Genomic DNA, 21,075 nt, shown 5'->3' with positions numbered 1-21,075 from the left:
TCTGAATGAATAATTACCATATTCAATATTCCAATTACACAGGTCAACTAATTGAACTGAGTGCTTGCTGGCAGCAGGAGGTAATGTACTAACTGGAAATACTTGTCAATCAGATGATGAACAGAGTCCAAGTTTCGCATCAGAGGAAGAAGAGTATCTTGTTTAATGCATAAGTATCAACCATGAGGTCTTTTGTTCCTGGTGTGCTCTGTCTCCATATCTCTCTAGCTTAATCTTCTCACTTACCTTTCAGTTGACATGCTCAAAAATCAGTATTCTATTTTTGACTGTCCTAAGTTGTTTATTGGATATGGATTTTACAAATATTGCGTGTATTAGCGGTAACGCTGGAGCTGAAGAGTGTTGCGCCTTCTCCAGGCTGCACGGTGAGATCCACCAATTGTGTAGTAGGATTTGTAGCCCTTTTCAAGCCACGGCCCTTGCTGCCAGCAGATGTCAGCCCAAGTATCTCCCTGTGCTTGTGGACTGGTTTGGTGATCCACTGGGTATCAGGATTTCTTCTGATAGTTTTATGGGATAGATCAATGAGGATAACTTCAAAACATCTATATGTGCAACCTTCACCAACCCAGTAGGAATTCAGGACTCTCAAAGCTCCACAATGGCACCCAGCTCTCTCCTCAGCAACAGACTGAAGGCTTCGGGCAAATTTCAGCTGGTTAACACCGTGGTGGACAGGCTTGCAGTAAGTTGCACCCTTAGGAACTGGGTGCTTGCGACCACCGCGGCGGACATGAATCCTGTAAATGGCATAACCTTGCTTAGCCTTGTATCCCAGCCTTCATGCTTTATCAGGCCGGGTTGGGTGGGGAGCCCTGTGCAGCGCAGAGAGCTGGTGGAATTGCCAGCAGTGGACCCTTAGAAAAAAGCACATGACATCGGACTGCTTCTTTCTCCACAGCTCCTGGATGTATTTGTATGCAACCATCTTGGCTCACCTGATGGCTGCCACTAGAGGAAAGGAAAAAAAGAGTGTATTCTATTTTTAAAAGTTTTCTGTTAATGTCGGGGCTGGAGGGATGGCTCAGCAGTTCAGAGCACTTGCTGCTGTTCCCAGTACCCACATGACAGCTCACAACTATCTGTAATTCTAGGTTCAGGGATATGACATCCTCACATAGACATACAAGCAGGCAAAACACCCATTCACATAGAACAAAAAGAAATCATTTAGAAATGTGTGTGGGTGTTTACCCTGTGTGTTTGTGTACCACTTGCATGCCTAGCTGCCAGAGGCCCGAAGCAGGGTTGGGATTCCCAGGAAGTGGAGTTGCAGAGTGTGAGCCACCATGTGGGTGCCGGGAATTGAACCCTGGTCCTCTGAAAGAACAGCCAGTTCTCTTAACTGCTGAGACATAAGTTCAGCTCCCTTTGCTTCTGTCTTAACTTCTATAATATGCTCACGTTTCCTGTGGAGGCATCACAAAGCCAGACATTTTTTTAGGTACAGATAGCCTGTCAGTGAGTAAGACAAAATGCAGGCCATCAAGGAACTTACACGTAAGTACAGAAATGAGACAGATACATATCATAATGTAGTGTGGACTGAATATTTACACCCCTCCTGTGCCATGTCAGAAGCAAAGTCAGACATGTTTAGATCTTCCCGCCATGCCCAAATTTATCAAATAACAATAAACCAACAAGCTGCCTTGGTTTTGTTGGCTGCAATTTGCAAAGTGTTCCTGATTTCCCATGCTGACTGACCATTGGCCGTGGCATTGTTGGAGGAGTTCAGTGGCCTCACTAGAGGAGACAGAGGGCTGACAGAGATGCAGTGTTTGGATGTTAATGAACCCTGTTGGAGAGCAACTGGAGGTACTGAGCTGCAGGGGCTCTAGGGTCACATGAGCTACAGAGGCAAGGTACGGAATTGTGAAAGCTGTAAAGGCAAGGTATCAAGAGGAATGGACGAACGTGAATGGAGAGATGATAAATGGAGCAGGTAATGTCAGAAGGAGGCTCTGGGAAAGGAAGTGCTCCAGGAGATCTGCTGGCTGCTGCTAGGCCAGGCTGAGGTTGAATGCTAAAGGTTTATACAGACCACACCTAAATATTAATAGTTTTAAGGAATGGTGATTTGGGGGTGGTGATTAAGTCATAAGGGCTCATGAATAGGATTAATGCCCTTATAAAAAGAGCCAAAAAATTGATACTTTTGCTCCTTCTGCCATGTGAAATTATAGTTTTCTATGAGGAAGCATACATTCCCTCATCAGGTGGCAAACGCATCTACCTGTGCCTTTCCCTTGGACTTCTTAGCTTGCACAACTGTGAGCCATTCATTGTCATTGCTTATAAACCATCCAGCTGACCCTTCGCTTTGGCAGTCTGACTAGAGTGAGATACAGTCATAGACTGTAATGGCAATAATGGCAAAATTGTGATTTCAAGTGAGAAGATACCCACCTCAACCTTGTGTGGGTTATTAAGTCTTCTGTGAGAAGGTCTGACTTCATATGAAATGATGGGTTAGTATTTATTTTCTCATTCAAAACCCAACATTCTCCTGTAATAGACTTCCTTAACAGGGCTCAACAAACCTGAAGCTAAGAACTGTATTTAAGTCTCATCTATGAGATTTATGAATTGTAATGCAAATATCTGATATGCAGAGTATCTGATATTGAATTCCCACCACCCTCCCCCCAAAGGGGTTGCCACCCATGGGTTGAGAACTTAGATGCCTTAGATGTATCAGACCACAATTTCTTTTTCTTAAGACAGAACTAGCGGGGTTGGGGATTTATCTCAGTGGTAGAGCGCTTGCCTAGCAAGTGCAAGGCCCTGGGTTCGGTCCTCGGCTCCGAGAAAAAAAACAAAACAAAAACAAAACAAAACAAAACAACAACCAGAACTAGCAATACCCATTTCATAGTCACTGAAATAATCAAATAAGGTAATTGTGGTGGTTTGAATGAGTGGCCCCCATAGGTTTATATATTTGAATGCTTTCCAGTTGGTGGAACTTTTTGGGAAGGATTAGGAGGAGTTGTGTTTCTAGGGGGAGGACTTTGAGGTTTCAGAAGCCCATGTAATTCCCAGTTAGCTCTTTCTGCCTCCTACTAGAGGATAAGGATATAAGCTTACAGCTATTGTGTTGCTGTAAAATTATATATAAAAAAATGCTGTCTTTTATCCTGCACTTGATCTGGCACCATAGTGCCCCAAGATATCGATAGACATCTTCATCTCAGTCAGCAAAGCCTGTCACCTGCTTTGCTGTATCCCATATCACACAGCCAAAGGCTTTTCTCTGAGCCTGGCAACAATCTCTCTACCCATCCAGTTCCCAAGGCAGGTTGCCACCATGCCAGAAATATAAATCCCAATTCCGTGGCAGCCTAGTGTCCCCAGCCACCATACACTCTCTTGAACTTAAATCACCACATGAAAGAACACACAACACAATAACCTCTGATCCAGTTGATAAGATATAATTGCCCACCTAGACATGCAAAACCCTGTACACATCCATCCCTTAAGAATTCATAACAACCTGTAAATGTGCAGAGAGGAATCTTAACATCTGCCTCCATGTTCTCTTGGCTGCCTCTCCCTCCTCTTGTCAGTCTCTTCCTCCTCTCCAAAACTTTTCTCCTGTCCATCCTTCCTTCTCATTCAATGACAGGCCTCATTCTATCTTGTCTTCACCTGCGTAATGACATCATTCTGCACTACTGCTCCAGTGCCACGACTGCCGGCTTGCTGCCAGGCTCTTGGCCATGATGGTTGTGGATTCACCCTCTAAAACTGTAAGCCACCATAAAGTTTCCTTGGTCATAGTGTCCCTTCCTAGCAATAGAAAAATATTACGACAATAATACATGTCACACTGTTGTGTAAACTTTCAAGCATCATATAGCTGTTATTCTTCTGTCCTGGGGTTGCCTGTGCTGGCCAGCTTTTCAATACTGTCAAAGGTACATGAATAAATCAACTTAAGGGAAGACAGATTTATTTTGAATTACAGTTCTAGAGGTTATCAGTCTGCGGGCTCTTGGCTCTCTTGTTCCTGCATCATGCAAGAACAGAACTTCTTATCTCATGGTCCTTGCAAAGCAGAAATAAAGACATAAAGGGCCCTGCAATAAGATATAGCCTCCAAAGGCGTGCTTCCAAATGGTCCACCTCCTCCCAGCAGGCCCTGCACCTTAGCAACTCGCTCAGCATGGACTCATCGTGCATTAGCCCATTGATGAGGTTAGCATGCTTTGTCACCCATACCTCTTATTATGGCACCCAGAGGAGGGTCAGGCCTTCAACCCATAAGCTTTGTAGGGAGTGGTGCTTCATCTTCAAACTACAACAATGGCTTATACTTTTATATTCTTACAGCTATTATAGAGATTAGGAAACATAACATTCCTAACAGTCGGTATGAGTCTGTAAGTACTTCCAGATTTCTGAGGTGTAAGCCCCTAGATTAGTTATCCCCACCCCTGAACTATTTAAAACAATTGAGTTAATGCCATAAGCCACAGCACTTTGTCCCTTCCTTAAAAGCTAGGGACAACAGAGGACACTCCTGACCCCCTTCCAGAAGCAGGAGGATGAAGCAGCTGATGTATCATTTAGTGTGGAATGCTTGAGTCATGTAATCCTTAGAGAATGAACCTTGACCACTCTGTGGAGAAACAGACCATCAGGGAGAGGAATTTGACCATTGCTGGGACAAATAAACTTTGAAAACACCGAATAAAGATGGGGTAGAAGGCAGAGAGTTATAAAAAAATTCTTGTCTCCAAGCTCAGGATGGCTTCCTGAACCAGCATTGTTTCCTTATATTACTTCTGAAAAGCCCCATAGATGAGAAACCACTTAACAAATTAAGCTACAGGTAAAGAGGCACTTCTAGGGGTTGGGGATTTAGCTCAGTGGTAGAGTGCTTGCCTAGCAAATGCAAGGCCCTGGGTTCGGTCCCCAGCTCCGAAAAAAAGAAAAAAGAGAAAAAAAAAAAAAAGAAAAAAAAAAGAAAGAAAAAGAGGCACTTCTAGATACTTGGGATAATTTTGTTATATTTATCCCTTGAATTGTGAGACTCTTTGTAATTTAGTCTCACAATAAGTATAGGAGTTAATATATTATTTTTTCTAAGTTTACTAAGAACCTTTTTAAGAATTCAGCAAATTAAAAAAGAAATCATAGGTTCATACATCCTTCTTCCTAGATTCTACCATTAGTATTTAACTACACCTTCTAGGATTAGCCTTTTAATTAAGCATCTTACTTAAGGTAGTCCTAGATTCCCACACAGTTGTGAGGTTTAAAAGAGAAAATCTCTGTCCTTCTTTCCTGGCATCTCACAACATTAGCATCTGGCAAAGTTATAGGAGAGTTTCACACAGGCTTCAGATGGGCAGTTTAGGAGCCTAGGCTTAAGAACTAGGCAAATCCAGGCAAACCCAGGCAAGTCAGTTACTAGGAAACCCCCCCACCCCCCACCCCCGCCCCAGGTTTCAGGCAGCTAGGCAGAAAACTGCCCTGCCATCAGAAGCTCCCCACCCCCACCCCGCCGCTTTCTCCCTCCCCTACCCCAGGCAAGGACAATGGGGTAGCAGTAATTTCCAGACTTCCCCAGCAACAGTTTCCAGTCCTCCACACCCCGGCAATAGAATGTCTGCAGAGATGGACCCAACAGATGAAGATACAGGTCACCTACCCGAGAATTCCCCTAACTCGCTTTGTATCAGGTCTTCCAGCTTGCTTGGCTGTCTCTCTACCTTAGTAATGGGAGGCCCCAGCATGCTGGTCTCCTGCAGAATAAAACACTCTTTGCGTTTACATCCTATTTGAGTCCAGGGTATCATTTTTCATTAAATCATGGACCCTTACAAAATCACAGGACATCTCTAGTCCCACAAGGGCCCCTCAGTTACCTGTTCGAAGTCACATCTACTTCCGAAATTCCCACCTCTTCTTTAAACCCTGGTATCCATGAATCTACTCTGAATTTCCACAATTTTGTATTTTTAAAACTGTTGTAGTAATAGAATTCCTTTGAGATTGGCTTTCTTTTAACATAAACTCATCCAAGTTGTGTGTGTTGTTTTTCCTTTTCTTTGTTCAGTAATGTTCCATGGCAGTCATGTACAATGATCTCCAAGCAAGCAGTCCATTTGTCCATTCACTATTCAGCAGGAACATTTAGATTAAATTTACTACCAACTTTCACATTTAGGTCTTGATGAGAGAATAAATTTCTATTTCTCTGGAATAAATGCTCAGAAGTATATTAAGTGCTGAACTATATAGAACTGTATGTTTAGTGTCTTTCCTATCCTTTGAAATTATTTTTGTTTATCCTCTTTTTAAATGTTTTTTTTTTTTTTCGGAGCTGGGGTCCGAGGAACCCATTATCCTCTTTTTAAAGGCATTGTTGTGGTATGGAAGGCATATGCTATGAGTCTGGATGAAACTCAAAGGCAGGAGAATCAAAGCTTAAGTAGCATTTTGAGCTAAGGCAGAAAAAAAGCACCCAACTCAAGGTTATGTTATCAGTCTGATAGCTTCCAAGGTCTGTCTTCAGAAGGCCACGTTTGTCCATCTCTCTCTGGGCCAGTGTCAGATCCCCAGTTTCTTCCTCCTACGAAAAGGTCTTTGGTATACAGTGCTCAGGGAAAGTTAGCAAGCATCTGCTGTTTACTCTGACCGAGAGTGCAAGCTAAACCCAAAGGGGCAGCTTTTCAGTTACTCTTCTCTCTGCCATCTCCCTGAAGAGCAATCTTTAAGTATGTTAAAGGAGTGTTTTGGGGTGGCCTAGCTTGAACTCCCTCATGGTAGTTTGTTACTGAAGCCCAAGGATGCTGTTAATGGAGTCTCTAGCCTTAATTGTTTCCCTAGGCCCCCAAAGATACCATTTATCTTTACATCGATAAAGATTTTTATAGTTAACATTTCCCACACAAGTGTGCTGAATTAGTTTAAGGGTCCGCAGCCATGCTATGCTGATCTGGCTGGTCTCCAAGTCCTAGACTCCTCAGCCTACTCAGGAGTGCATGCAACTGTTACCGGCTTACGTTAGGTTGATAGACACAGTAATTCCCAATACAAGTGCTTTTATTTAAATAGATCAAGTTGTCAGTTGACACTGTGCTGGCTTTTTGGTGTCAGTTTTCTTTTTCTTTTTAAAAAAAGATTTATTTATTTTATGTATATAACCCCACTGTCCTTGACACACCAGAAGAGGGCATTAAATCCAATTACAGACAGTCGTCAGCCACTACATGGTTGCCGGGTATTGATCTCATGACCTTTGGAAGAGCAACCAGTGCTCTTAACCATTGAGCCATCTCTCCAGCCCTGGTGTCAGTTTTCTTCCAATCAATATTGATTAGCATCAGTTCACTGAGCTCATTAATATATTTATTTCCTGGGACCAAACACTCTTGATTGGTCATCCTAAAATTGAATTAATCTCAACATCTTGGGTCTTTTGGCAAGCGCTTTACATCTGAGCCACACTACCGGTCCTAAGGATGGTTTAAAACTTGTCATGTGTGTGATTGTTAGATTTCACCAAAGACTTTTATATGATTGAGCCTTTCAAATAGCCAAAAATAATAGTCACTGTTTTTTTTTTTGTTCTTTTTGTTTTGTTTGTTTTTCTTTTTGAGACAGTTCTTCCTGGCTAGCCCTGTAGTATGTAGCTCAAACTAACTTTAAACTCAGGGCAATCCTTTTGCCTCAGTTTCCCAGATGCTGGGATTATAGGTGTGAACTGCACCCAACCAGTTAACCACTAGATTTATAAAAGGGAAGCTTGAAATAGTAAAGTGCTGGCAAAATACAATAACTGTGATGGAAATCTATTTATTTTTTTCTTTTTTTCAGACAGGGTCTTGGCACCCCAGACTGGGCTTACAGGTCAGCGTTTAATTATTGTGGCAAAGCCCTATACAAAACACAAAACTCAGTTAATATATTTATAAGCTCTATGCCTAGATTGGGCAGATCTCTCATTATACTAATTAATTCCCCTATGATGAGACCCCTTGCTGCTTTCAGTTTCTCTAGGCTATGTGGTTCTGATCCATATTGACTTCTGCCTGTTCTTCCTCCACTCTCTCTCTTCCTCCTCCTCTCTCCTTCTGAGACCTCCAGTCCCACCTTCCCCTTCCACTGACCAATCTGTAGGTTCATCCTTTATCTGACCAGTCGAATGAGGAGAAGGTTCACCTGAGTACCTGTGATCTACTTTTCATCAGGGCAACCCCTCTTGAGGAAGCAGAATTAACATCAAAATGCAAACAGCACCAGGGCAAACACACATTTAGTAGCACATCTTCTCAGCTTCAGTTTACATTTTAACTTTTGACCATTAGGTGCCTCCTTGGCTTTCGGGCTTTAATGTTGATGGTAATGGTATGTTATAGTTGTTGACAGGATTTAAATTTTGTGTATTCTAATGTAACGAATGCTGACCTGGATATGGGGAAAGGGGACCCTCATACACTACTGATGGGAGTGTAAACTAGTGCAGCCACTTTAGAAATCAGTCTGGAGGTTCCTCCAAAAACCTCAAAGATGACCCAGCCATACCACTTCTGGGCATGTATCTTAAGTGTGTTGGTTTGCATAGAAATGATCTCCATAAGCTCATGTGTTTGAATGCCTGGTCATTAGGGAGTGGCATTCCTTGAGAGGGATTAGGAGGTGTGGCCTGTGTGTCACTGGGAGTGGGCTTTGGGGGTTCCAAAGCTCAACCCAGGCCCAGTGTCCGGCTCTTTCAGATGTCTGCCAATCCAGATGTAGAATTCTCAGTTACTTCTGCCTGCCTGCTTGCCACCGTGCTCCCCTCCATGACGATAAAGGACTAAACTTCTGGAACTGTAAGCAAGCCCCAATTAAATGTTTTTTCTTATAAATGTTGCCAAGGTCATGGTATCTGGTCACAGCCACAGAACACGGGCTAAGACACCAAGGAATCTATATCCTTCTACAGGGACACTCACTTGTGCATCCATTTTCACTGCTGAACTATACACAATAGCTAGAGAGTGGACTCAGTCTAGATGTACGTCGACTAGTAAAATGTGGTGCACGTGCAGCATGTACTTTTATTTAGCTATTAAGGACAATGAAATTAAGAAATTTGCAGTTATATGGTTGAAACTGGAAATATTATACAGAGCAAGGCAACTTCAATTCATTAGTTTTGTGTGTTTGGAGTACTTCAGGAAGCCAGAAAAAGGCTAGTGGGGTGGGGAGTTCCCACAAGGAAGGAGGGACGGTAGAATATGTGTAAAACGAAGGTGGGGAAATGTTGGTTGTGGACCAGTTCCATTAGAGAGACAGGAGATGGAGGAGGGAGCGGACGGGGAATGCTAATCAAAATGAAGGAGGGGCTGGGGATTTAGCTCAGTGGTAGAGCGCTTGCCTAGGAAGCGCAAGGCCCTGGGTTCAGTCCCCAGCTCCGAAAAAAGAAAAAAAAAATGAAGGAGGGGTAGTAACAGAAACAACACTAACAAAGAAAGCATTGGGATACAGAGTATAAAGGCAGATGTCCTTAGAGGCTAGACTTGCTGATTGTGGAAGAGCCTTGCATGTGAACACTGTATCACACAGTCCTCAGCACAGAGTTTTAAATGTTTAGGACTTGCCTCATTGTACCTGCAGTATCTCTATCTGTTGACTTGCGATTATTATTTTAAAACAGGGCTGAGTCCTTTCCTCCTTCTAGTTTTTCTGCTACTGGAAAAGTTTATTCCAGATTGCTGTGCAGAATCCATTAGCCTAACGGCCCTTTCTGCTGTTTAAAACCCAAGACATTCTCTAAATAAGGGGTTCTCTGTGGTTCAGGTATTTTCTTCTGCCTGTTAAAATATTTCAGTTAAAAACAAACAAACAAGCAACAATCTTACACTGACATTTCCTTTAGATTCAGCATTGGGTAAGTTTAATCAGAATGCACCTGCAGAGCAAGTAACAGAATCTAGTCACTAACCTTCAACTAGGTCATTATGCTTTGATTTCCTCTAATCAGGAACGTTGACAAGGATGTCAATTATCGATACATTCTAGACGCTGCCTATATTAGTAGTAATGCAGGGTTTCCTCTTGGCTGGCTTCGCTGTTGGAAGCCAAATATGCACACGTGTGTGTTCTTTTTCAGGCCTTGACTTCGTTTGTGAGGAATTTGCCCCCCCCCCCCCCCCCCCCCCCGTCCAGAATAGAAAAACAACGCCCCTTTTCCCGCCCTGGGCTTCTTCCCGCCTAAGTCTTCTCCAGTTACAGAAGTTTGGGTTTTTTTTCCTAGAGAGTTTGACGAAAGTCCGGCCCCAAGAGTGGAGTTATAGTATCCGTTTATTTGTTCTGCTGGGAGACGGGTGAGGAAATCACACTTTGTAACTTAGTCTCCTGGGGGAAGAAGAGGAACGAATTCCTAAAAACTTGAGTAGCAGTGCTTGGCTCCAGGTTTGATTGACAGACGGATTGAGCAAGAGCAAGGGGGCAGGACTGCAGGCCTGGGGCCCTGGTAGAGACAAAGGGGCTTCGGCGGCCACCCGGAGAGGAAGGACCCTTTGTCTCGGACCAGCTGCTGCGCTGTAAGGTTGCATTGGTGGAGTCGCTTTCTCTTTTGCACACTGGCGATCGGGCGAAGAAGGCTTGTCAGGAGGCAGGGGGAGGCAGAGAGGGGGTGCCGAAAGGGGGCGCGGGTCCGGGTCTGGGTCTGAGCAGTGCTGTGTCACGTGGTCGTCGCCGCCGCCTCAGGGTTGGGGCTGTTCTTCCGGGTTGGAGGCACAGCGCCGCGGGCCAAGCCCGGGTCTGCCAACGCGGCGTGGCGTTTGCTCGCAGCCCGGGGTCACCATCTGTCCCGCCTGCCTGTCCAGGTGAGCCAACCGACCCTGCGGCGCCGGTGAGCTGCTGGAAAAGGCGGGCAGCCAGAGCTGACCCCGGGTCCCCTGGCGAAGGGGACCCGAGAGAGAACAGCAGGGGGGCGGGGTCGACAGTGTCTAGCAAATGGGGTGCAAAGGCTCCTGCTGGAGACAGACGGAGAAGGAATACGGTGCCTCCGGGGCTCCTTTTATGTGTGCGTTCCATTGGGGTGACATGGAAAGGAATGAGAGGGTGGAGGTGGGAACGGGGTCGCGGCAGAAGACAAGGTAACCAAGTGACAGCTGTGCAGGTACAGATCTTGAATCCCTGCGTGAGTGGGGGCAAGCACTGCAAAAGTTGTATGTAGTCATTTTGACCCTAGCAGGAATTGGAAGAGAGGTCATTGAGGACTTTTCAAGACTAGAAGTGCGACTAGAAGAATTAACAGCTGAGCGCTCCGAAGTTGTACTTGAACCTTGAGAGCGTTCAGGCAGGGTTTCCAGTTGAGTGTGTAGGGAAAGATGTGAGTGTAGGTCAGGGCTGACTGGGGGTAGGGAGTGTCAGTTTCTAAAGACTGAGAGAGGGGTTTGGGTTGGTGAGTCGGGGTGTAGGCCTGGGCAGAGCTGGTTCAAACTTGAGAGGCACAGTAACTACTATGTAGCCACAGCCAATGGGCTTCCACAGGAGGTTATAAATAGCGGTCCAGTTGCACGTGCCAGTGGGTGGCAGTTTAGTTGCTGAGGGAGGGGCAGCACCTGTGACAGGGGCCAAGGCACCAGTGGCTTTGGGCGAGGTCACACTGCTGCCAGGATAGGGTATTGTGTCCTTGTCGGTATGCCTAGCTTTTAGAAGCATGACTTTGTTTATGCTTGCAGGCGTCCTCTATTTGTCCTGTGGTCCTGTGCAGTCATTAGAAAACTTTGGCGATATGGGGCTTACTTGCCCACTGCACCCCCTTTTTTGGGCAAATATCGGTTATTTTTTCTTTCTTACCTTATTATTCTTATTATATTTTTTTATTGTGAGACGAGGAAGATCTCGGTCTGTAGCCTTGGCTGGCTTGAACTTCTCTGTGTAGCCCAGGCTGGCTTTGAACATGGGTTGCTCCTCCTGCCTTAACCTCCCCAGTGCTGGGGAGCTACCACCCCAGCTCCATTTTCTCCTTTTTTGTGTTTATTGAAAGGACAGTTTAGGATTATTCTAGGATCAGCAAACGGTTGGTTTTTGCTGATAAGGTCAGCTTTCTACAAGGCTATACGAAATTTTTATTCAAGGGAAAGAATCTGGAAACTCCTGTCTCAGAAATGTATTGTGGAATGGCATCAGGACACCCAGCCCTAGTTATTTAAGTGTTCAGTCGAGAAGTATTAACTGACTTACTCTGTTTAATGCAAAGTACTGAGCCAAGAAAAATAACCCACCAGGATCTTGTGTTCGTTAATCCTCTCTACGAACCAATGATCAGGGTACTTGGCTCCTTTAATCCTCACGACTTTATGAGGTAGGTTTTCACTGTCGTTATGACCTTAAAGACGAGGAAATCGGGTACAGAGAAGCTGGGTGATTTGAGAAGACACACCTAGCATAACCTGGAGAAGGGGCTTCCAAGGCAGAGTTTATACTCTAGTCTCTGTACTGTCTTCTTTTGCTAGGTCAGGTGCTTGACCCTACACTCTAGAGCAGCGCTTCTCAACCTTTCTAAAGCTGCCACCCTTTAATACAGTTCCTCATGCTGTGGTGACCCCCAACCATAAAAGTACTTTTGTCACTACTTCATAACTGTGATTTTGCTACTGCTCTGAAGTGTAATGTAAATGTCTGATATGCAGGATATCTGATATGATACCCTTGTGAAAGGGTCATTTGACCCCCAAAGGGGTTTCAACCTGCAGGTTAAGAACCACTGCTCTAGAGGGTTTTAACGCTGGGGAAGGCTAAGGATGTAGGTCTGGGGCAGTGTGGTCTCATAATAAGTGTGTGGTTCTGGATCCTGTCCTTGGCATTACACACACCAATCATCAATCACTGGGGAGGGAGGCACTTATCTTTATAACATACATCAAGTGACTTAACGAATGCCGTGCTAACACAGGCATTTTATTCTTTTAAACTTGGGGTTGCAAAATTGTATTTTATTCATTATTGGTTCAAGGCTTGAGAAGTGCATGGAAGCGAATAGAGAATTTCGAAGTGAAGAAAAGGGAGAAATGTAACTCTGTTGGCGTGAACAGGGACTGGCCGGTGGTTCAGATATTTTCTGAATACCTTTCAGAACAGTTTATATTTAAAGTAGGGCGAGTGGAGTGGACTTTCCTTTCCTGTAAATCTCCTGATCTTTGATTTATGTGTTTAATGCCTAATAAAGTAGTATTATTTTTAAATGTTTTATTTTTAGATTGGGCTTCTGATATAGGGTGCCCCTATTGGGGATGTGGGATCTGCTCTATGTCAAATTATTTTCCAAGAAGGCAAGGCAATTATGGATTTTTCTAGAGTCTAAAAAGACCTCAGCAAGTTGTTGTTTGCTACCACTTTTATGGGTTAGTGGATTGAGGCTCAAAGTAATTCAGGTTAAACAATCAGGAAGTGGAGGACGTGGGTACTGCGGGGCTCCATTTGGGTCAGTTTCATTTATTTACTGATGAAGTCTGGGAAGCTTTACCAACTCACTGAGAACAGTGGTTGCGGGGAGCTGGGATGACCCAAGAAGGGAAAGGGCCTCTGAGATTCTGTCCTCGGGCTACGTTTGTTGAATTAAAGGGCGTCTAATGTAGGCAACTCCTGGATTGATAATTCCCATCACCGATGTTCCTTCTCAGCGTTTTAAAGTTTATTTAGGAAGTTGTAGTAACAGCTTTGAGATTTTTTTTTTTAAAGATTTATTTATTTATTATATATAAGTACACTGTAGCTGTCTTCAGATACACCAGAAGAGGGCATCAGATCTCTTTACAGATGGTTGTGAGCCACCATGTGGTTGCTGGGAATTGAACTCATGACCTCTGGAAGAGCAGTCGGGTGCTCTTAACCGCTGAGCCATCTCTCCAGCCCCAACAGCTTTGAGATTTAAAACCAGCTAAGCACTTCTTCTGCTTGGAAGGATGACTGTAGAGCTTGCTTGGGTATCACGCTGGGTCCCGTGAGAGGCCATCTCATGGATCAGTGCCTGTAGGCATAGTGGGTAATGTTAGTCAGGTTTGACTGATAGACCTCGGTTCCTCTGCTTCTTCCCATTCTCAAAGCAATGACAGATGCTGAGGAACACGGGAACGCAGTAGAGGAACATGGGAAGTGTAGGCTGTGCATCCCTGGGGATCTGCCAAAGAGGGCAAAGGTAGCTAAAGAATCGGAGTGATACTTCACCCAGTCCTGCTAGAATTAGCAATAAGTGGCCATGTTTTTGTGAAATAAACTTTATTTATAAAACACTTGCAAGTTAAACTGGCCACTGACTGAATTAGTAAAGATATTATGGGACCTACTTTTCTTCCTCCTTCCCTTTTTCCTTCCCTCCCTCCTTCCCTCCCTCCTTCCCTTTCCCTCTCTCTCTGTGTCTGTCTGTATTATTCTATGTGTATTTTTTTGGGGGGGGGAGGTAAACATGAATCTCATGTTCATTTAGGTATGGATCAGGTGATCTCACTGGAAGAGCTAAGTATAGCAATGTGCTTTGTATGACCTAGTGCCTGTTTTTTTTTTTTTAGATAACTTAAGGAAAATTCAAATGTAACTTTGTACATAACTTTTTGACAAATATGTTGACTTAGAGGATAACTTTAGTGTAAGATATGATTTATCTGTGTAGGTGTGTATATAGAAACTACCTGTACACACACACACACACACACACACACACACACACACACACACTTGTGTGACTCAGGCCTGGAATTGAATGTTGAGTTTATAATGCCAGTTCTAGGTAGAAAATGGATTTCAAGTTTTAAATGCTGAACCAGAAACAGATTTTTGAAGTGTTTTCCATAAGTAAAAGACTTGGCAGTTAAATTCTATGTAGGTGGCAGTATACAAATGTGTTCCAGATGCAGACTCTTCAGATGGACAGTTTTTATGCTTTTTCATACTCAGATGACAAGGTAACTTTTTTCTTAGCATATAAACACATTCTTCTCTTTCTTTTTAGTAAACCACCTTCGAGGAATTGGGGATTTGAAAAGTTGGGAGCGCAAAGCAACATGGCACATCTACTGAAAACGGTGGTGACTGGCTGTTTATGTCCTTCTGTTAGCAATTTGGGGTCCTGTAAGGTTCTACCTGGGAAGAAAGACTTTTTACGAACATTTCGTACCCACCAGGCACTGTGGTGTAAATCCCCGGCAAAACCAGGTAAAACTTAACTTCCCCGCGTGCTTCAGGTCTTTGAGACATGCAAGGAAAACTCACTAAGTTTTATGGCCTGGTGCTTGTGCGTGGTCATTTAAAACAGAAAACAACAACATCAACAGCAACAAAAACCCAAAGGAGTGTTTTGTAGTAGTTGGTTATTAATCTCTTTTCTAATCAATCTGGTAGTGGCGGCAGCAGCAACAGCAGCAGCAGCAGCGGTGTGTTTCTCGTTGCCTGCTCCAATGTTCTGGGTTCTCAAATGATAGACACACACGCACATTTATATCTTAGTATGTCTTAAACAGCTTAATGGCTGGGCCACTCTCAAACCTCCACATGGCTAACTCCCCGCTCTCCGATCTTCCTGAGTTATTACATACTAAAATCTATATTCTATTGTTGTTGTCCTAGACTCACAGCGTGTGTGTGTGTGTGTGTGTGTGTGTGTGTGTGTGTGTGCTCTTCCCTGACTCTTACATGATTGGTGTGCTCTCTCTTCTGTAGCCATCAGGCCTGGTCCTCTCCTTTCCCAGCATGGCAGTTCTAGTTCTTTCCTCCTCTCTCATGCAGTCCCCTTGCCTGGGAATCCTAAAGTCCTGTCTCTGTCTCTGCACAGCCATTGGTTGCTGGCAACTTTATTTACCAACTAAAATCAATTGGGGGCAGGGACCCTCAGCGTCTTAATGTGGATTCTCATGCTATGTTGGGAACCTGATTAACATCGTACAAGCATTAGAGCAAATCCACATCATATTTTAACTTAATAGAAATTCCAGATTGCCATTACCAACAGAGATGATAAGAAATAATGGAAAAGAGAAAGATTAACTGGTTCTATTGTATTTGGGAGCCTTATACTATAATAACCGCAGCCCTTCCTTTGCTCCTAGAAGGACTTGGAGAATTGTACCAGAGTTCACAGCTCAGGATCTAGGAAGGAAGTGTTTCCTGATCTACAGTAATGTTCTTTGCTTTAGTTAAAAGCAACCTCATTGCTGTTCAGGTCAGAGATGTTACTCTTCCCACATGCTGTTAGCAGCCACTGTTTAGCTTGGTTTCCTTCCTTCCCTCCTTCCTTCCTTCCTTCCTTCCTTCCTTCCATCCATCCGTCTGTGTGGCTTTGTGTATGTGCACATATGGGTCCTCTGAGACTAGAAGAGGGTGTTGGGTCCCCTGGAGTTCCAGGCCATCGTTAATGTCCTGTTGTGGATGCTGGAAACCAAATGTGAATCCTTTGGAAGAGCAGCCACCACTCTGAACCACTGAGCTCTCTCTCTCTCCAGCTCCCCCCTTACCACATTCATCACTTTGGTTCAGACCATCTGTGCCACTCAAGTGGTGTGTTAATTTCCTAAATAGTCCTTGTGCTTTCAGCCTTTGCCCTCTTCCTGTCTGTCCTGTGCACGGCAATGTGAATATCCTTTTTAAAACTGGAAGAGCCACATCGGTCCTTTCTTCAAAATCACTGTCTTCTCAGCTCGCAATAAGCAAGAGTGAAGGTTTCCAACGGCCTCTCAGGCTTTCTGTAATAGGAATCTCAACTTGATCCTTTTGTAGGTACAGGCTAGGAGGAGGAGAGGCTCCAGAGGTCACCTTCTAAGCTGAGTCACCTCTCTGTTAGGATTCTTCCTGAGGACCATCCTAGTACACTGTCTGTCATTCACTGGCTGGACCTCAAGCGTGTGGAGGTTTGTCAGGAAGACTTAGGCATTTAGTTTTTATTCCAGATGGCAACATGCCCGGCTAAGGATGGCGATTAGCTCCTAGGATGAAAGGACAGCATGAATGTTTCTTTTCCCTCTTAGGACTGGCAACACTCCTTTCTAGTCACCGAGGAGCTGTTACCTTGAATAGATTTTGTAGCTTTGTTCCGTGTTCTCAGGTGACAAATCTCTATTGGCAGTGTGCCTTTCTGTTATTGCTCCCAAGTTTATCTTAAGAAACTTTTGTTTAATCACCTTGGGAAAGCCGTGGTAGCCAGTGATAGAGCTGATAAGATAGAGCAGGCAAACGACTGTTGAGGACGTGAGGATTGTCCTCGTGAATAGACCTATGGACATCAAAGACCTCTGCGACAATGTGTATAAATCTTCCTTGTTTAACTTTTGATTTCTAGTTTTCAACTGTCTATAAAATTTCTTTTAACAGATAAGGATTCCTTTTTATCTATAATAAAATATTAATTTAATTAAAACACTGAGAGGCCTAAAAAGTAAGGTTAGTCGGAATTCCATTTGCTGCTGCTGCTGTTTCTGTTTCTGTTTCTGCTTCTGCTTCTGCTTCTGCTTCTACTTCTGCTTCTGCTTCTGCTCCTCCTGCTCCTGCTCCTGCTCCTCCTGCTCCTGCTCCTCCTGCTCCTGCTCCTCCTGCTCCTGCTCCTCCTGCTCCTGCTCCTCCTGCTCCTCCTGCTCCTCCTGCTCCTCCTGCTCCTCCTGCTCCTCCTGCTCCTCCTGCTCCTGCTCCTCCTGCACCTGCTCCTCCTGCTCCTGCTCCTCCTGCACCTGCTTCTCCTGCTCCTCCTGCTCCTGCTCCTCCTGCACCTGCTCCTCCTGCTCCTGCTCCTCCTGCTCCTCCTGCTCCTCCTGCTCCTCCTGCTCCTGCTCCTCCTGCTCCCGCTCCTCCTGCTCCTGCTCCTCCTGCTCCTGCTCCTCCTGCTCCTGCTCCTCCTGCTCCTGCTCTTCCTGCTCCTGCTCCTGCTCCTGCTCCTCCTGCACCTGCTCCTCCTGCTCCTGCTCCTCCTGCTCCTGCTCCTCCTGCTCCTGCTCCTCCTGCTCCTGCTCCTCCTGCTCCTGCTCCTCCTGCTCCTCCTGCTCCTCCTGCTCCTGCTCCTCCTGCTCCTCCTGCTGCTCCTGCTCCTGCTCCTCCTGCTCCTCCTGCTCCTGCTCCTCCTGCTCCTCCTGCTCCTGCTCCTCCTGCTCCTCCTGCTCCTCCTGCTCCTGCTCCTCCTGCTCCTGCTTCTCCTCCTCCTGCTTCTGCTCCTCCTGCTCCTGCTCCTCCTGCTCCTGCTCCTCCTGCTCCTGCTCCTCCTGCTCCTGCTCCTCCTGCTCCTCCTGCTCCTGCTTCTCCTCCTCCTGCTTCTGCTCCTCCTGCTCCTGCTCCTCCTGCTCCTCCTGCTCCTCCTCCTGCTCCTCCTGCTTCTGCTTCTCCTCCTCCTGCTCCTCCTGCTCCTCCTGCTACTCCTCCTCCTCCTCCTCCTCCTCCTCCTCCTCCTCCACTTCTTCTTTTTGAGAAAGGGTCTTGATATATATCCTGGCTATTCTGGAATTTGCTATGTAGGCCAGGCCACACCACTCCACCAAGGCCATATATGCTAATAGTGTCTCTCTGGGCCAAGCAAACACATTTCTATTCTAACATCTTCAGATATATAAAAGACGTTTTTTCTTTTTCTTTTTTATTACTGGGAATCAGACAGGCTGGTTAGGTATTTACCGCTTGGTTACTTACAGTCTTTGCTTCTCTTCCCTATTTTCTCCTATGTTGATAAATACAGTTGTTGCTCGGTAGAATTTCCAGCGTTCTAAATATGACTAAGGGAGTTTCTGTGTTTTTTTTTTTCCCCCATTTTTTTTTTTTTTTTGTAACATTAGCCAGACCTGAAGGCTCCAGTAGCTTAAGGATACATTCCTGGCAAGAATACCTCACCAGCAGTGTTGTATATCATTGTATTGCATCGGGAAGACAACTGGGATAGTGTAGGTGTTGTCCTTGTGGTCTGTCTGGTATGATCAGCTTTTCCCACTCAGATTCTTCCTGCCATTTGACTGATGCCCATTAACTACGTTCATGATTCTATTAAGGGCTCTCCAAAGGGCGAAACTCCATCATTCTTCCTTCATTTATCAGCCAGAGTTTTTCTATAAAGAAAACAAATTTTCTCTGTTGGTCACTTGCCCTGAAATGGACCCGGGTAAGTGGGATAAAGCTCTTTCCCATTACATATTCGTTTTGCTAATAAGCACTTGGTTCCCTTATGTGTTAATTTCCTAATCCTGATGTAACAAATACTCAGAGGCCTGTGGCCTTTTACCCGCTGGAGGTCAAAGTCCAAAGGAGTTGTCCCTGGGCCTCCGTACAAGTGCTGGCAGTTCTGCATTTGTCCTGGGAACCACAGGGGAGAACTGTTTCTCTAAAGCTTTCAGCTGCTGCAGAACTTCTTCACCTGTCAGGTGGTGGCCCCTTTCCATCTTGACAATGTCAATGTGCCATCCTCACATTGCTTCTTGACTAGGACTCTTTGTCCTCCACATGTAGGGACTCTATGATTACCCTGCAGCTCTCCAGATAACCCGGGATAGTCCTACCGTAGGCCCAGTGATTACCAACCCTTAAGTCTATCTGCTATCATAATTCTCCTGTGCCATGCACGATGTATTCAATGGTAGTAAGGATTAGGACATGGATATTCTTGGGACGCTGTTATTCTGCCTATCCCGTTGTATGTTCTAAGTTGAGCAATGCCCTTTAAAATACCTAGTACTTTTTCTGATAATCAACCTTAATGCATGGGTTATAATATCCTAGGAAGTGTTCTTCATAAGTGTCCATTATTCTTTTACAAATTTTCCTTTTATTTTATGCAGTTTTTTTAACCTACATGTAATGTCTGTGTACTCATATATTCCTGGTGCTCATGGAGGCCAGAAGAGAACTTCCTGGAGTTGGAGTTATAGATAGTTGTGATTCACCATGTAGATGCTGGGAATCGAACCCAGGTCTTTTGGGAGACCAGTGTATCCTTCCAGCTCCCATTCATTATTTTTATACTCAAATTCCCATGGTTAGTGGAAGCCATTTTTGAGTTGCCTCTTTTTTTTTTTTTTGAGACAGGGTCTTGCTATGTAGCCCTGGCTGGCTTGCTGTGTAGACCAGGTTGGCCTAAAACTCACACAGACCCACTTACCTCTGCCTCCTAAGAACTGAGATTAAAGGTGTGTACCACCACTGCTGGCCCTCCTAAATACTTTCGAACCCAGGTCTTTTGGGAGACCAGTGTATCCTTCCAGCTCCCATTCATTATTTTTATACTCAAATTCCCATGGTTAGTGGAAGCCATTTTTGAGTTGCCTCTTTTTTTTTTTTTTTGAGACAGGGTCTTGCTATGTAGCCCTGGCTGGCTTGCTGTGTAGACCAGGTTGGCCTAAAACTCACACAGACCCACTTACCTCTGCCTCCTAAGAACTGAGATTAAAGGTGTGTACCACCACTGCTGGCCCTCCTAAATACTTTCGACTCAACTCTGTCATCTTTAGTAGCTGCCTTGGATTTCCAAATACAGGACTTCTATTTGAGGTTTTTCAGATGAGTGGCAAACTCCTGAGAAGTGCATATATGACTTCATTTTACACATGGATCTAATATTGGCCAAACTCCTCTTTCTCTCCCTCTTTAGGTAGAAAATATGCATTTGTCTGTCTCTGGTATACTCGAATTGAAGACTATGTTCAAGTGCCAGTATGTTCAAGTTGCCTTGATCTGTGTAAAGCCTCAATAAGTTACTCCATATTTATAATTTTATCCATTTTTATTAAATATTCAGTGGCAAGAATGGATTTTTTTAAACTATATGGTAAACCCTATGTAGAAACATAATGTTTAAAAATATGTTAATAGCTGGGAGAGGTGGCACATGTCTTTAATCCCAACATTCTGGAGGCAGAGGCAGGTGGAGCTTGTGAGTTTGAGGCTAGCCTGGTCTACAAAGCAAATTCCAGGATAGCCAAGGCTACACAAAGAAAGCCTATCTCATATATATATATATATATATATATATATATATATATATATATATATATATCTTGATTAAAGCATCAGAAGAAGAAGCTGGTGTCTTGTAGGTAGAGCTCGCCTGAACTCTACATAAAGATGTTTGTGTTACATGCTTTCTTT

At 44.5% G+C, this 21,075-nt stretch overlaps 1 protein-coding gene and 1 pseudogene across 8 annotated transcripts in view; one reads left to right on the top strand and one right to left on the bottom strand.

Moving 5' to 3' along the window:
- Positions 1 to 335: 335 nt before the first annotated feature.
- On the bottom strand, positions 336 to 992 carry LOC108349949 (60S ribosomal protein L15 pseudogene; annotated as a pseudogene).
- Positions 993 to 10,226: 9,234 nt separating this feature from the next.
- Nnt (nicotinamide nucleotide transhydrogenase) overlaps positions 10,227 to 21,075 on the top strand; it is a 93,992-nt gene continuing 83,143 nt past the window's right edge. The window contains exons 1-2 of one of the 8 annotated variants that reach the window (XM_087622398.1): positions 10,227 to 10,349; positions 14,984 to 15,186. In XM_087622398.1, the coding sequence (XP_087478524.1) occupies positions 15,036 to 15,186 (151 nt within the window). In that variant the 5' untranslated portion in view covers positions 10,227 to 10,349; positions 14,984 to 15,035. 8 annotated transcript variants of the gene reach the window in all.

The sequence above is a fragment of the Rattus norvegicus genome, chromosome 2 (assembly GCF_021556685.1).
Source record: "Rattus norvegicus strain SHRSP/BbbUtx chromosome 2, alternate assembly SHRSP_T2T, whole genome shotgun sequence".
In the NCBI taxonomy this organism is placed as follows: Eukaryota; Metazoa; Chordata; class Mammalia; order Rodentia; family Muridae; genus Rattus; species Rattus norvegicus.
This window is presented reverse-complemented; position numbering and strand designations above follow the sequence as displayed.